Source organism: Talpa occidentalis, unplaced genomic scaffold, assembly GCF_014898055.3.
Source record: "Talpa occidentalis isolate TD23 unplaced genomic scaffold, MPIMG_talOcc4v2.1 talOcc4.10, whole genome shotgun sequence".
NCBI lineage: Eukaryota > Metazoa > Chordata > Mammalia > Eulipotyphla > Talpidae > Talpa > Talpa occidentalis.
The window spans coordinates 40,541,022-40,556,693 of record NW_023600993.1 but is presented as its reverse complement, the minus strand read 5'-3'; the positions used below and the strand labels follow the sequence as shown (position 1 = coordinate 40,556,693).

Here is a 15,672-nt window from a genome sequence, read left to right as displayed (position 1 = left end):
ACTATATTCTTTCGTTTCCCTAATTTTGCAGTAAGAGGCATCCCTGGGACAAATTCTTGGAATTAAAAATTAAAAAAAAAAAACAAAACACAAAAACCAGACTTCGGGTTTTCGGGTTGGGGAAAAAACCTGCAACGGGTGTCCCAGCGGTAACACGGGGGCGTGGCCTCGACAGGCGTGGGGACCGCAGGGCCGGCCTGGAGGGGCGGGGCGGGGCGAGGGCGGGGGCGGGGCCGAGTGGCGGGGTGGGGCGGGGCCTAGCGTCTGGGCGGGGCGTGCGCCGGCGGCGCATGCTCCGTGGTGCGGTCCGGGCCAGCGCCGCCAGCGCCACCGCCCACTCGGGGCTGGCCAGCGGCGGGCCGCCGGGACGCAGAGTAGGGCCGGGCTGGCGAGCGCACGGCCATGGCCCCGTGGCTGCAGCTCTGCTCCGTCTTCTTTACAGTCAACGCCTGCCTCAACGGCTCGCAGCTGGCCGTGGCCGCGGGCGGCTCCGGCCGCGCGCGGGGCGCCGACACCTGTGGCTGGAGGGTAAGGCGAGGACGCGCGGTCCGCGGCGCGCGGCGGGCGGGTGCGCACAGGTGCGCGTGGGGCGCGTGGGGCGCGGACCCGCCCGACGAGCCTGCTCTCGGCAGGGCCAGCCGCGGAGCCGGGAGCCGGGGGCGCCTGCCCTGCCTCTCTCTCCGGGCGCTCGTCCGCCCGCCCTGGCCGGGATGAAAGGGGCTGCCCGACCCCCGGCTTTGTGTTGTTAATGAGGCGCGTCCCCGCCTGGGGTCCGACTCCCTGAGGCCGGCGAGAGGGGCACCCGGCGGTGGGTGGGGAGAGGACGCCCCACCCTTTGTTCCCGGCCCGGGACCTCCTCCGCCTCCCGGCTGCGAGCTCCGGGGCCCGCATCCTGCGAGCTGTCTGGATGGGGCGGCGGTGTGGGGTGTCTGCCCGGGACCTCTAGTCCACTGCCCTGCAAAGGCGGGGGACTGGCCGGGAGGGGCCTCGGAGCGCAGGGGAGGATGCGCCCCCCTCTTGGGGGGGACTGCTTTGTTCCTTCTAGGCCGGGCGGTCTTCCCCTACTTTCACCCCACCCCTGACTCCTCACTCGCTGGGAAATTTTGCTCCCGGTTCTACCCTTCCTCTAGCGAAGGGTCTCACGGGTGATCTCTGCTCCCCCCTCTCCCTTCCCCAGTTTGAGTTGCGAAGACTTTTCGCGGCCTAGGGGGTGCAAGAGTTTGTGAACTCGGTCAGGTGCCGGAGATGAGATTGGAGAGGTGCCCAGACCTCCGCTGTAGGCTTGGAGCCTTCTCCGGGTCCCCAAGCGCCGCTTTGATGCTCTCGGGGCCGTGGGGCATGGTGTTTCCCGCCCCCGCCAGGGGACCTGGGCTCGGGCCGCACCGGGATCGGGAAAACTGCATCCACCTGTCCTGCATCTCCCACCAAAGCCTTGGTGAGCCCCGTGTCAAGGCACTCATGGTCTCCAGCCTTGGGAATGCCAGCTTTGCGCTCCGGCAACCACGGACATGACCTTGGGTCTGTTGCTGGGCAGCCATGAGCCTGTTCACTAGAAAATTGGGAGTGAGTGGGTATTTCCTATTTTGTCCATACTGCCGCACTGAGGTATGTATTTGGAAGTTTTCTTTAGATCAACGTTGACCCACCTCTACCGGGCGCTCTGAATACCCTCAGTGTAGTGAAGGTCTAGGACTTGACTCCCCTTTAGGTTCACAGGCCGTGCCTCTAAGTGACTTGAGCCACATTCAGGGAAACACAGTGAAGAAAACCAGATATAAGCCAGGCAGCTGGGAAGTCTTCAAACCCAGTAGGTGCACTAAGATGGCTATACTCCTCCACCCCAACCCCAAAATGAATACCAAGTTTTCCTTAGCGTTAAGATTTAAAAAAATTAATTTTAAGGTAATGCCATGTTTATTTATTAATCCTAATATTTTTTGGATTCAGACTAGTATGTTGGATTTTGAATAATCAGGAGCAGTGGCATGACAGGTATTTGATTTTGAGATTTCGCATGACAGCATAGGGACATCAGTCCAGTTTGCTGTCTTTCTGCAGTTGTCTAGGTAGCTTCATGTGCCAGTGTACAAAGCCTGTGAAGCTTTAATGTGGACATAGTGTAGCATTTAAAGGAGCCAGACTGGCAGTTTTGTTCTTTCCCTTTGGAAATGTAGTCTCTTCCTCTAAACTTGCACCCCCAAGGAATAAATGATGGCCTCTGCCCCAGTGGTCGCACGCTCATGCTGACCTCCTTTCTCCTACCGCACCTCCTAGTTGGGGGTGAACTTTTCAGCAACTCCTACCTTGCCTCCCCCCCCCCCCCCCCCCCCCCCAGCCCTTTCCTTGAATCCTGTTCATTCCCTTCCTGGCTGAGCATGGAGGCAACTGGGCCATTTTCCAGGTTCCAGGCTCTTCCCAAACTGATAAAATGGCTCCTTCCCTCCTGGACTTACCTTTTGGTGCATCTGATGGAGCTACTGACTCTCACTAAATCAGTTTGTCCACCTACTTTATATAACCACCTTTCCAGCCTCAAACCCAAGGCCCCTTCTTTCGTGTTCCCTGACTCCTGACAGCAGAGTCCTTTATGCCACTGAGGCTGCTTTTTCCTGTCCCTGGGATGCCTTTTCTGCCCCTGAGACTCCTCTTCAGCCTAAGTCTCAGCTCAGGTGATACCTCCTCAGGGAAGCCCTTCTTGAATCCCATTGCTCTTGCTTTGCCCTCTTGGGCAGGTCCTTGCACCTTGGTTCTCACCAGAATGCACCCTTAGTGTTTGCTCACAACTATGTCTTTAGTTTTGTTAGCCAAGTACTTAACCTCCTCTTGTCAGAACTTGGAGCCCTGTAAATTTTGATCGAATCCAATTAGTTCCTGCAGTTTTTCTGCTAAATCCTATATTTTAAATAATAAATTTTAAGAAGTTGAAGGAAAGAGCGCCAAGCTCCAGTGGTCCCTCTGTAGCTGTCCTTTGCACATGCTGTGTCCTGTCTGTGTTCCTTCTCTTTATACCTCAACTTCCCCTCTCATCTCCACCATCACTTCTTGCAAGAAGCCTTTCCTGTTTCCACTGGGTAGATTCTTCTAGCAGTTCTATCAGAGGACTGCCAGTAAGTACTGGTGAACAATGACTTGGGTATTTAATGCGTACCTGGGTCCTCTAACGAGATAGTAGAGGATGTCTCAGTAGATGCCTCAGCTCTGAGGTTGTTTACAGTCTAATTGAGACTCTGCAAACATGAATAAGGGTCGATTATGTTGATGCAACAGGACAGACTTCTGGTGGTCTCGGTCACACAGAACCTAAGAGGGGGACAGCAGAGTGGAGAAGTGAGCTGGGTAGGAGGGGCAGGATCTGGGTACTGGAGAGGAGCTGAGCAAATGTTCCCCTTGATCTCCAAGGAGCATTTGTTCCAGGAACTCTTGCCCCTGCAGGAATGTGTATTTTCCCAGGGCTTGCAAGATGACTGCAGCCAGCTAACCCTCCACAGCCCTGCTAACACACCCTTCGGGCTGCCGGCCTGTTTAAGTGGTCAGATTTCACAACCTTCCCATTATTAGCAGCAATTAAGTGCCTGATAACCATCTTGAACACAGCTCAGTGTTTTAGAAGTCAGTTGTGGGCACACTTCCTCGACTACTTAAAAAAAATCTCTCAGGGTCCTTGCCAGGTGAAGTTGCTCTTTGAGAAATAAATACTGTTTTCCCAAAGAAATAACAATTTGTAAAATTTTAGAGGGGCCGGGCATTCTCATTTGCACTGGATCTTAACTCTTGCTTCTGCATGGTGGAGTAGTTTTGTTGGTGATGGGTTACTGTGTATCAGTCACTTCTCTTGCTGGTTGTTTGAGAGACCTATTTATAGAACAGGGAATTAGGAATCTATTCCCACAGGTCTTTAATGGCAGATCCGCAGAGGAGGGAACATTTTTTGCCTTCCTACCCAAATGGGGTACACCTTCTCTGGTCTGTTATCCCTGAAATGCATTTTCTACCCCCTCAAAGCCTTCAGGAATTCAGGAAGCCAGAAAGCTGGCATCATCTTTACAATGAAGTGCAAGTTTCCCATTTAAGGCAAATACTTCATCTCAAAAGGTAGGAAGGAATAGGGTGGTGCTTGGAAAAGAAGAAGTTCCAGCTGGTTGAAATTTAGGTCCCTGATAAAAGTCCAATCCAAGAACTCTCTTGGCTGTGGGCCCAGGCATGTTTATTTGATTCTGAATTGGATGTGTTTTCATTCACTTGCAGCTCATGGCTCCCAAGCCCACATCTGGTCTGCCTGTCCTGTGGCCATGTTATACAGGCACTTGTGTCCCTTACAGAATCCTTGGTTAAAAATGACTCAGCCCTTGTTGACACATTTTTCAGAGACCTGTTTTTGTAAGATGTGCAGCGCTCTCTTCCAGGCTGTTTTGCCTTGTTAATTGGGAATCCTCCTGGCCCACGGCGGTTTCTTGAGCAACCCTCCCTTCTCTCCCCGCTCCCATCCATCTCCGACCTGGAGCCTGGGGAATTGTGCTAGTTATTAACTCTGGGGTACAACCGGGAGAATGAGACCAGAAACTAAGTACTGGCTGTGGCACCACTTCCTCCCAAAAATGATTTCCAAAGTGAAGTGCAGGGGCTTCCAGTATTGATTGCCTCAAGAGCTTGTTAACATGCAAATTTAAGGCTAATGGGGTCTGATGGGAGTGATGTGGGGCCTAAGAACAGGCATTTTAGCCAGTTCTCTGATGCTCTCTATTTTAAAGATTTATTTTTATTTATTTATGCATGCAAGAACTGGGGTGTAGGCCAGAAGTGTGGGTAGTGAAGGGATTCACCAGAGATAGAAAGGGGAGCAAAACTGGCCAATCTACTGAAATACACTACTGAGGGGAGCAGTGGGTGAGACTGGAGAGGTCTGCTGTGCCATGTGGGTTTCTCCCTGGCCGGGGATTGAACTCGTGCTGCAGTGGCTGTGGATAGCTTCATAGTGCTGAGACTTAATTCCTTGTGCCATCAGGGAGGCCCCCTCTCTGATGCTCTCTGAAGAGCTGCTGTTTTAGGAGACAGGGTTTCCACAATTACAAGAAGGGAGAAAGAAGCCACATTCTAAATATTTAAAATTAGAGTTTGACTTTAAATTACTTCAGTGGACTTGAAGGGGAGAGTGGAGGCTGTCAGAGGCCAGACCAATGAGAGGGGTCATGTGGGGTTCAGGGACTGGTGGGACGGGGAACCCGGAAAGCCAACTGGGCAGAATACCCCACTTTGAGTGGGTGCTTCTGGCCTAGGGTTGAAGAGTAGATTGGGAGTGAAAGAGACTTGATGCTTCCACTGGGTTCCTCCCCAGAACAGCTGGACTTGTCTGGAAAACTCTCTCAGGAAAGAGTAGGGTAAGATCCAAACCATATCCTTAGCGGCTCAAACCTTGCAGACAGCTTCCCTACAAAGGAAAGAACTGCTAATGCTATCTTAAGTCTTTATTTTAAGTTAAGTATTTTTCATGCTTCATTTGGCCTAAAATTTTTTTTTTTAATATATTTTTATTTATTTATTTTTTTTTTTGCTTTCAAACCCTCTTTTACCTCATTGGTCTCTGAACTTTTAACATACCAGGCCCCAGCAGATGTCTGCTGCTGCTGGGGCCACCCCATCAACAGTTAATTGTCCCTTTCATTCCTCACTGCCTTCTGCATCTGTCTCTGATAGATGGGGTTTTAGTAGGCTTCTGGAAGTTTGGGTTCCCCACTCCTGATTTGTAAGAGTAGGGGACAAAGCCTGATGCATTCTCAGAAGCTTGACAGACTGTGGAGGGAGCAAGGCCCTTGGAGCAGGCAGGCCTCTCTCTTGCCACCCTGCCCTGGCAGCTGAGACCTTTGGTTTCCCATCGTCCCCAAATTTCGGGGGGGAGGTCTCCTCCCATCAGCAGGCTACCAGGGCTACCTGTGTGGGTGCCATGGGCCCCATCTCAGGGGCCAGGCTTGTCCAGCCAGTGGGAGGCAATGTCCTCCTGGGCAGTGTTTGTCTTGGCTGCTGGGATTTTCTGAATGGGCCTGACACACGATTAGGTGACTGATGGCCCCGAAACACATTGTCTCCTCCAGGGCCTGGGGCCTTTGAAGCTCTTCCCAGTGGGAAGTAAAGAGACTATTTGCTCTATTAAAATGCCTTGGTATTTCCTCTGTTTAACCACAGGCCACTTCCTCTCTGCCACTCTAAACCCGGCAGGGCCACCCGGCTGATTGAAAAGACACAGACCCAGCAGTGATCACATCCTATTGAAATAGATAGTCTTATGCAGATTAAAGCGGGGGCAAGTCTCTAAGAAGAAACTTAATCCAAGGGGAGAACATTGAGATATGACTCCTTATCCTGCTAAAAATTTAGCGTGTTCACATAATTCACACTTGAAGTTTTAAATGTGTAAATATGTGTTTTTGTCTTTTAAAGGAGAAGCATAGCCTAAATTATAACTAATCCGTGTGTATTTTATCTGCACGTGGCAGGTCCAAACGATTTGATCAACTGAATTTCTTATAATGCCAGTTGGAAACTCTTCAGTGTCTGGGAAGAGCAGTGTCTGTACATAGAAAACCACACTTGTCTTATTCCTCTGTCACAGACTCTGTTTGGTCTCAAGTGCTCATGAGTCCAGCTACGCAGCTTAAATAATACCATGAAATCTCTGGGGAGACTGTCCCTCATCCTTTCCCAAGCTGTATCTTGAATTTTTAATTAATAACACCAGGCAGGAAACCAAAAATTGAATAATTAAAAAATTATTGAATTAAGATTGAAAATTTAAACTCTTGTCTGTATACTGGTTTTGTAAAAGGGCCTAAAAAAGGATTTCGTTGTTGGTCTCGAGCTCTCTGAGACTATTATTTTAACGTTTACAATTCCATTGTTCAAAGTATCCATGGCAAAAACAGCTTCCCGTTTCTTTGGTTCCTTGTTTGGAAATGTTGGGGGAAGGTGGATGTAGCTAATTAAGGCTACAACATTTAAAGGGGGGACTTAATAGGTACCAGCTGTCCTCAACAAATCACTGGGTGGATGACAAAGTAAAGATATGTGAACACACATGTAATTCTCTTCTAAAACGGAAGTTAGCCTATAAATTGTCTGATTTAATAGCATAAATGAAAACTACCTTTATTGTGCACTTTTAGGAAGCATTTGTTTTATAGTAAAACCAGTGATAAAATGTCTTATTAGTGTTAGGCTGGTACCGTAAGAGTTGAAAGGGAAGTGGATTGTTAGTATTGTTGGAATTAATGTTAAGTTTATTGTACATTTCTTCATCCCCAACCTGATCTAAAAGACGTTAATTGCGAGGCCTTTCATTAAAATTTCTACACTGGAGGGAAGCTTGCTTGTACTTATTAGAAATTGTATAAAATTGAAGCAGGAATTTTGAATAGAGAATGAAAAGTGTGGTGGCATTAATTAAAGTGTATAGAAGGATATTTATATTTTACACATTGAGTGAGTACTTAAAATGAATCTTTTGGAAATCGTGAGGATTAGACTATCACTTTTTTAGATTGAAAAGGCATTTTAGGGCCTCCCCGGTGGCGCAGTGGTTGAGGGCTGGGTTGCGAAGCTGCCCGCGGCCTCTGCAGCGCTGGTTCGATCCCGGCTGCTCCCCGGCCACCGGAGGAGGGTCCCACATGGCGCGCAGACCTCTCCTGCTGCCCGCTGCTCCCCTCAGCAGTGTACTTTGGTCCTTCTGCCTGCTCTGCTCCCCGCTCTGGCTCTGGTGAATTCTCTCACCCTCCCGCGCTTCTGACTGTACCCAGTGCTTGTATAAATAAATAAAAAAATCTTTAAAAAAAAAAAAAAAGAAAGAAAACCTGAATGATCTCTAAAAAAAAAAAAAAGAAAAGGCATTTTATTCCCTTAAAAACTAGGAGGTTTTCCAAGTGTGCTGTTTAGTCCTTTTTGTAGACTTTCCTCCTATTGAATAGTAACCCTTTAAAAAATGCTGGCCGTGCCCCCAGACTTCTGTTCTGAGATGGACTGTTATACTTGAGAATGGGAGGCTTGATGGGAATAGAAGGAGGTTTTCCTTGGAAAGAAGAGGCACACTTTGAGGCAGGCCATATGGTTTAGGAACCTTTCTCTGTGATTTCATTCTATTGCAGGTGATTTCTGGTTTCTCCTCTCCTAAGACAGCCCCCCTTTTGTCTGAGGATGGTGCAGCACATTCCTGACCAAATGCATGGCCAGTCAGCCTGTTGAATGGCAGTTTATCCCTTTCTTCAGGAGCAGACACATTTACTCTGGGAGGGGCACAGACACTCACGTCTTTAGGTTTTATTGTAATTGTTCAATACCTGAAATTCAGAAACACTTATTTGGAGCGAGGAGACAAGAGACAATATTTTGAGCATCTGCACTTTGTTAAGTCACAGTGGGGAAAAGATAAAAGAAGTGGGACCAGGTCCCTGTCTGCAGTGGCTCCTCACCAAGGCTGGGCTGCAACCGAAAGGTATAGGACTCAGGTGACAGCGGTGCAGCAGTGAATCCAGAGAATTAAGTAACTTTGTCTTTTCTCCATACTTACACTCCTCCTAGAGAAAACACGAACCCTGGTTCCTGCTGCTACTCTTCCTAGCACATTCCCATCTTTGGCAGCTGCCAGTGTGAGTAGCAAGGTAGTGACAAGCAAGTGCCTGAGCTGCTTCTTGGTGCCCACCTTTGGAACTTGGGTTTTTGAGCCTGTGGTGATCTCTGAAGTGGTGACATGGAAGGCGAGCAATTGCAATAAAAATTTCCCCCTGAAGTTCTGTAGTAACTTACGTTTCTTTACCATTGTCTTATCATGTGGCCCTGGGTACTGAGAGTAGGATAAAAATATGCTCCACTTTTGCCATAGATTATTGGTGCTGAGGGCCACATCCTAAGCAGCTGCTGGGCTGCAGCATGGGTTCCAGGGAATGGAAGAGGTGGCAACTGGAGCTGGTAAAGCAGGGAAACCGTACTTTGTGAGGTATCAGGCACTGGAAGATTATGACTGGATTTTCCAGGTGAGAAAAATGTAAAAAATTACTTCCTAGCACTCCCCAAGCATGCTGGTTTTGACAATTATCAAATAATGTGAATGAAATGGATCTTACTCCCTGACAGCAGCCCTCGGTTAGTTTGAAAACTTTGGCTTTTAAACGGAGGTACAGGTCTCATTGTGTCTCTTTCCCCTCTGGTTGTGAATGTGTTTCATTTTCTGAAGTCACTTGATGGTCCATCCAGAATCCAAGATGCTCTTTGCTTTCTTTCCGGGGCTGTGGGTTTGCTGGCCATCTGTGGTAATGAGTCTCTGCCCAGCTTTGATTTTCATGCCTTGCCTCCCTGTGGGAGGAACTAGATATTTCTGATCTTACCTCTGCTCATATTCAGATCCAGCCAAGCAATCAGTGACTTCCAGGGCTTTTTTGTGGGAGACTGTGGGAAAAGTCCTGGTTGGCTGGCTATGAATTAATGAAATCCTTAGAAGGCTTCACTAAAGATAGCTCCTGTGGTTTAAAAAAATAGCATTGCCTTTTTAATTTGAGAAAGAGGTCATGGAGTTTTACTGAAATTAAGCAGAGAAAATGTAACATCTGGTTGTACAGCCCACATGTTCCTGCAGGGTGGAGGGAGTGTTGGTTCCCAGTGTCTTATGCACCCAAGGTGACCGTCACCCAGGTCCCTCATAAAGCTGTGCTGCGCACACTGCCTCTCTCATTGTTGGACCTGAGTTCTGAAGTCTTCTGTCTCCATGGGAAATGGAATTCTACCCCCCACATCTTTTCAACTTGAGCATATTTCCCATCTACTGAGTTTTCTTCCTTTCTACTTAAAGGGTCACTTTTTTTTTAAACTACTTTTTTTTTGAGTTGGTCAAGGTTAGTGTAATCATTGCTTTTATCTCATTCAAAAAAGGAGGTAGATAATGGGGGAAGAGTTTGGGTGAAAGGAAGGGCAGTTTTAAAGAGTTCTTCTAAAATTTTTATTTTAGTAGAAATTCTGGTAAGAGGAGAAAGAGAATGATAAATTGCAAGAGAGAAATTTCAGGGAAAGGTATAAAGGAGATTTTGAAGGGACCTACGGCCCTTTTGAAAGCAGAACATGTATGCCTTAAACATTTGTTGGGGACACATCCACCCCCTGCCTGCCCACTTTAAGTGAATAATAAGTCACATTATTATGTTTTTTCAATTAACTTTATTCTGAATCTATTCTGTATTAAGACTTTAATTTCCCTTTTAAAAATATTAGTAATATTTGGAGTCATACATGCTCTGAAACTAAACAAGAAGAAGTTGTGCTCAGCCCCCTCCTTTTAGTCCAGCAGGCAACTGGTCACCTGTACCTGGACTGGGCTTCTCTTCACTCTTTCCTATGTGTTGTACTCTGAAAGCTTCCAAGCCTGTAGAAAAGTTGAGCGCGTAGTCAAATGAACACCTATTTCCACTCTGCTAGAGTCACCAGTTGTTAACATTTTGTCACACATACCTCGGTTATCCTCCTACAGCCCTTCATGATTCCTTTCTGAGTCACAGTCCAGGATTCAGACAAGGATTACTCATTGCTTTTAGACAGCCTGTCTCTTTAGTCTCCTCTAATCTAGAACAGTCCCCCCACATGGGTTTTATTTTTATTTTTTTGCCCTTTATAACATATACATTTTGAAGACTCAAGGTCACATATGTAGCTATTCCCCCAATTTGGATTTCTGATTGTTTCCTCATGATTAGGATCAAGTTAAATATTTTGCCAAGATTCCCTCTAAAGGTGATACATTGTGACACTTGTGTTTTAGATGGGGGGGGGGTAATGAATATAGATGCAGTGAGCAAAATTTGTTTTCCTACTTGAAGTTGTTGCACAGAGACCTTTCTAATGGTTTAACCCACTTTTCTCTAGTGTTATTTAATGTTAAAAAATAGTGGGATGTTTCACAGGAGGCTTCCCTTTTCCTGAGGGCCTAAAGAAAGTGCAGGGTGTTGCTTGTGCTATCTAGAGTAATCTCTTTCCTTGAAGACTTTGAAATCCACTGTGCCCTCTCAAAATTAGGAGTGCTGTGTCTCGGGAATGCTTAAGACTTTGGCTATTCACACGGGCTTATTACAAACAGTTGTACATGTCGCCCTCAGCGACTGGGAATGAGTTCCTATTAAAACCTCTATTTGGCTGGGGCAGGTTTACGGTTGAGTGCTTCCTCACACCAAAATCCAGCCATTTCTTTCCTTTGTGCTAAGAAAACATTGAACTTTATTTCCACTAAAGGCCACTTCACTCAAAACATGTCCTCAAAGTCAGTTTCCAGCCTTTTAGGTCTGTGCGGATTGCCCAAATTATTTTATTAGGGCCCCTTACCGACAGTTTCATTAGTTTAACTTGAATTACTATCTTCTACCTAATTACATGGCTTTTCTTCTTTTATTTGTCCCTACCCCAGATTTAAGGGCCAAGACATGGAAAGTTAATATTGATTATTTTTCAAAGTAAGTTAAAATGTCAAAAAGCAACAAGTTGTTATTCTTACAGGGTACCAGGGAAACGGCAGAGACAAAACCTCCATCTTTTATTCATAAGTCTGGGGAGGCTGCAAGGGCGCAGGCGGGCCTGTGCACCCCAGCGTTTGTTCAGCTTTGAGGACAGGGCCTCCTCCCCTGCTGGCCGTGAAATGTCATGCCGAGATGTAATAGTGGGACATTCAACATCCAGAGAATGAACTGCAGAGGTTCAACTTTGCTTTTTATTTTCTTTTTTGGCACCAAGTCCATGGTCCCCTTCGTGGTCTGACAGTGAAAGGCCAGAAAGCAGCACTCTGGATGCTGGCAGGAATGGATGCAGCCCAGCCCAGCCCAGCGGGGCCGGACTCCTGTGCTGGAATGCGCTCTGGACACAAAGGCCAGGCTGGGGTGTGCCTTGGGAGGGGGTGTCGGGTTGCCTTGGCTTAGTCTGCTTTGCCCTGGTCACAGGAGAGAGAGTTCTTGTTTCCATGGCTTTGCTACCACTGGCTTTGGTGGAAGAGGGAGGGCAAAGTACTTTGGATTTCAGAAATCACCCTGCGCTAACCACTGCTGTGGAGGGGGAGCCACTGGAACAGAATGGGACGGCGGGACTCCGCAGGCTTTCATTTATTTTTTTCTTTTTTTATAAAGAGAAATCAGGCAGCATTTGCCAAAATAGGCCTAGAATTTGATTTATACCAGTAGTTCTCAATTGGAGGTGATTTGGGGCACCTCTGGAGACATTCTCATTGTTGTAGCTGGGAGCTATAACATTTAGTGGGTATAGTATTTAGTGAATATTTTACATATCAGGGGTGCCGTTAAACATCCTACGATGCACAAAGTCAGCTCTCCTCAGTAAAGAATTATCTGACCCCAAATATCAATAGTGCTGAGGCTAAGCAGCCTTGATTGAGATGGTCCCATTTTAGTATTTGAGTTTCTCAGCTAACTTAGCCTCATAACACTTTTCAACTTCCTTTCTAACAGAAGCTGTTCTGTAAATCTGTACTCAGGATGAATTTCCATTAAATTCTCCAAGATGTATGATTAGACTATTGTGGTGCTTCTTGAAGATAGGCTTTGAATGCAACTACTATTTTAAATGCAAAAGACTTTTTTTTTTTGCCATAATTTGATCAAAGTAGCATAACCTGTGCCTCTGTTTTTGTTACTCACTGATGGTCTGTGGATAACATTACATTTTTTCAGCATGAAACCCAACACTTCAAATCCCTAAAGCAGTCTCAAATTTATGGTTAATAAAAGCATTTATTGTACTGGATGTCATCTGTTATATCACTCTGGGGCTAGAAACTGGCAAGCAGTGGACAGGAAATATTTTCATTTCAAATCGCTTCAATCTTATGGTCTAGGGGCAAAAGTGTCTGATTTCAGGAAAGCCGCGTTGAATAGCATAGTAATGAATGCATTTTTAGTTGATTAAGCAGGCATTCTCTCCCTTTCAAACAATCTTCTCTCTTTGACTTGGTGGGGCTAAATAAACATGTGATGTTAAATGATAGCATTTCTTGTGTTGGCCATACTTTTCCTTTGATCATCTTAAACTTTTCAGAGTGTTTTCCAGGAATCCTCAGCAGAGTTGGAGCAAACTGGGGGGGAGAAGGCTAAACGCAAGTGTTGACCCTCTTTGTAATTGTTTGCTTTCTGGCCAGAGAAGGTTTTATGAGATGATGCTGAGTCTTCACAATTTCCCTTTTAAAAATGAAATTTGGTACCTTGCCCATGGGGTCACCAATATAGGAGGAAAACTTTTTTTTTTTTTTAAGGTTGTAATTTTATTGTAATTTGAGTTCTGATCTCCTACATCCATCAAGTAAACAGGGTAAGGAGAGTTCCAGCCAGAGAAAACTCTGTGTGGTAAGTCTCCAGGTCCGTGTAGCCTTCATCCTGGTTGCCCAGTGCCTTTGAACCGGTGTTATCTAAATCATCGCTTCCCAGTGAGCCTCGGAGGTAGGCAATTATTTCTGGTGGTTCCTTTTTTTTCTCGATGAGGATTGGCACAAAGAGCCAGGAAGGGATTAGGATGTGAGTCCACATGACTCTGAGACCTCTCTGCCAGAAACCAGAGCCAGAGTTCTTACCCTGCCATGCCCCCAGAAGTTGAACTTGCCCTGCCTTCCAAGCACCTAGCCTAAGATGGAAGCCTGCCATGTGCAGCAGAGCAACAAATGGGGGGTGGAAGGAGAGCAAGACCAGATACCAGAGAACATTTTGCAGATAATTATATTAAACTGGGATTCGACATTTACTCAAGGTTCCCAGATCTGGCTGAATACCAGAATCACCTGAGGAACATTCTTGGGGAGGGGAGGATGGAGATTCTGGGCCTCACCCCAGACCTGCTTAAGTGGGATTTCCAGGGGAAGGCCAGGAATCTGGGTTTTTAAAACTGCTGCCAGATCAGTGGTTGCCAGGCTTTGCCATTGGGGGTGGAGGAGGAATTTGACTACAAAGGGGCAATACAAGGGAGTGTCGGAGGATGATGGAACTGTTCTGCAGGCCTATTGTGGTGATGGATATACAATTGGAAACATTTATACATTTATTAATGTTCATGGAACTGTGTACCAAAAAGACATCCATTTCATTATGTGTAAAAAGAACATATGCATCCTGAGTGAAACTGAGTTATCACCTAGATTGTCAGTTGAGGTGGCAGGTGGTGCTTAGGGACAGGTGGGAAGAGTTGCCCAGTTGAAGGACTGTTACCTGGAATTGCGGAGGCAGGTGGGCAGGTGCTAAACTTTCCTAGGTCAGCAGTCTGCAGTGGAACTTCTGTGATGGTCGACATGCTCGTCCCTGCATTGTTCAAGTCAGTAACTGTTAACCACCTGTGCTGAAATGTGGTTAGAACAACTGAGGAACTAAATTTTAAATCTTATTCAAATTAATTGAAACAGCTCACATGGCTAGAGGCCACCATATTGGACAGCTTGCCCTGTGGGGCAGACATTACCACATGAAGGGCTTTGAGCCAGGTGCACATCAAACCCAGTGGTTCTTTATCTCGAGGGACAATAATAAGTCATCTGAAAGCGGGGTCTTGGGCAGGATGCATGGGTGGATAAGGACAGAGAAAAGGAACTTGGGGTCTGCCCAGGACCCTAAAGGGTAGTCTTTTCTAGGTGTAGGAATCTTGCTTTTCTTCCCCTCATGCAGAAGTCAGAGAGTGCCAACTCTGGCTGAGTGCCTTCTCCCAGCTACCAACTCCATTTAGAGTTCTTTATTATTTATTTATTTATTTTTTTAAGATTTATTTTATTTATGCATGCAAGAGCTAGGGTACAGGCCAGAGGTGCTGGGGGTGAGAGGATTCACCAGAGACAGAGTGGGGAGCAGAACAGGCATATCTACTGAAATACACTGCTGAGGGGAGCAGCAGGCGAGACAGGAGAGGTCTGCTGTGGGTATCTCCCCAGCTGGAGATTGAACTCCTGATGCAGTGGCTGCAGATAGCTTCATCGTGCTGAGCCAAACCCTTGCACCACCAGGGAGGCCCCATTCAGAGTTTTTTAATTGCGCTTCTGTTCCCCTGAAGTGACAGGAGATACAGAAAGCCATTGGAGGACTCTAGGGAGCATGTAAAGTTGGAATTAGAGGGTGTCTATGGCCTGGATGGGGGTGTGCAGGACAACCCTATCTCCTTCAAGAGTGTAATGAATAACCTTTGTGGGCATGTCCTGCTCCTTTTTGGGGAACAAGATCCTAGAAAAATGGACACAAAACTTTTACTTTGAGCACAAGGCCTCCATCTTGGCTTGTGTTCAGACTCTCACTCTTAAATCTGCTTCGCAATCCCAGGGACTTATGATATTGATAGTAGTGTCCTTTCTCAAGTGTGTTAGAAAAGAATGAGATATTCTGAGTGTAGCCTCATAATTAATGCACACCAAATGGTGACAGAAATAATGTTTCAATTTGTAAACATATACTTCAATAAATTTGTGAAATGGCTAGCAAATTTCGTGAGCTGTGGGCCTATAACTTGGCCTTGATTTAAAAATAGGACTGACTGAAAAGCTTAAGTGGGGGAGGGGCTTTAAAATTAGTGTATTTGGGGCCTCCCTGGTGGCACAAGGGGTTAAGCACCGCACTATGAAGCAATCTGCAGCTTCTGCAGCATGAGTTCGATCCCCGGCTGGCCAGGGAGATACCCACATGGCGT

At 46.7% G+C, this 15,672-nt stretch overlaps 1 protein-coding gene across 2 annotated transcripts in view; it reads left to right on the top strand.

Annotated features, from left to right (window-relative positions):
* The first annotated feature begins 378 nt into the window (after nt 1-378).
* Nucleotides 379-15,672, top strand: part of IL17RD (interleukin 17 receptor D) — a 65,125-nt gene continuing 49,831 nt past the window's right edge. The window contains exon 1 of one of the 2 annotated variants that reach the window (XM_054694799.1): nt 379-528. In XM_054694799.1, the coding sequence (XP_054550774.1) occupies nt 403-528 (126 nt within the window). In that variant the 5' untranslated portion in view covers nt 379-402. The remainder of the gene's footprint in view (nt 529-15,672) is intronic. The other variant, XM_037491351.2, reaches the window with a different exon arrangement.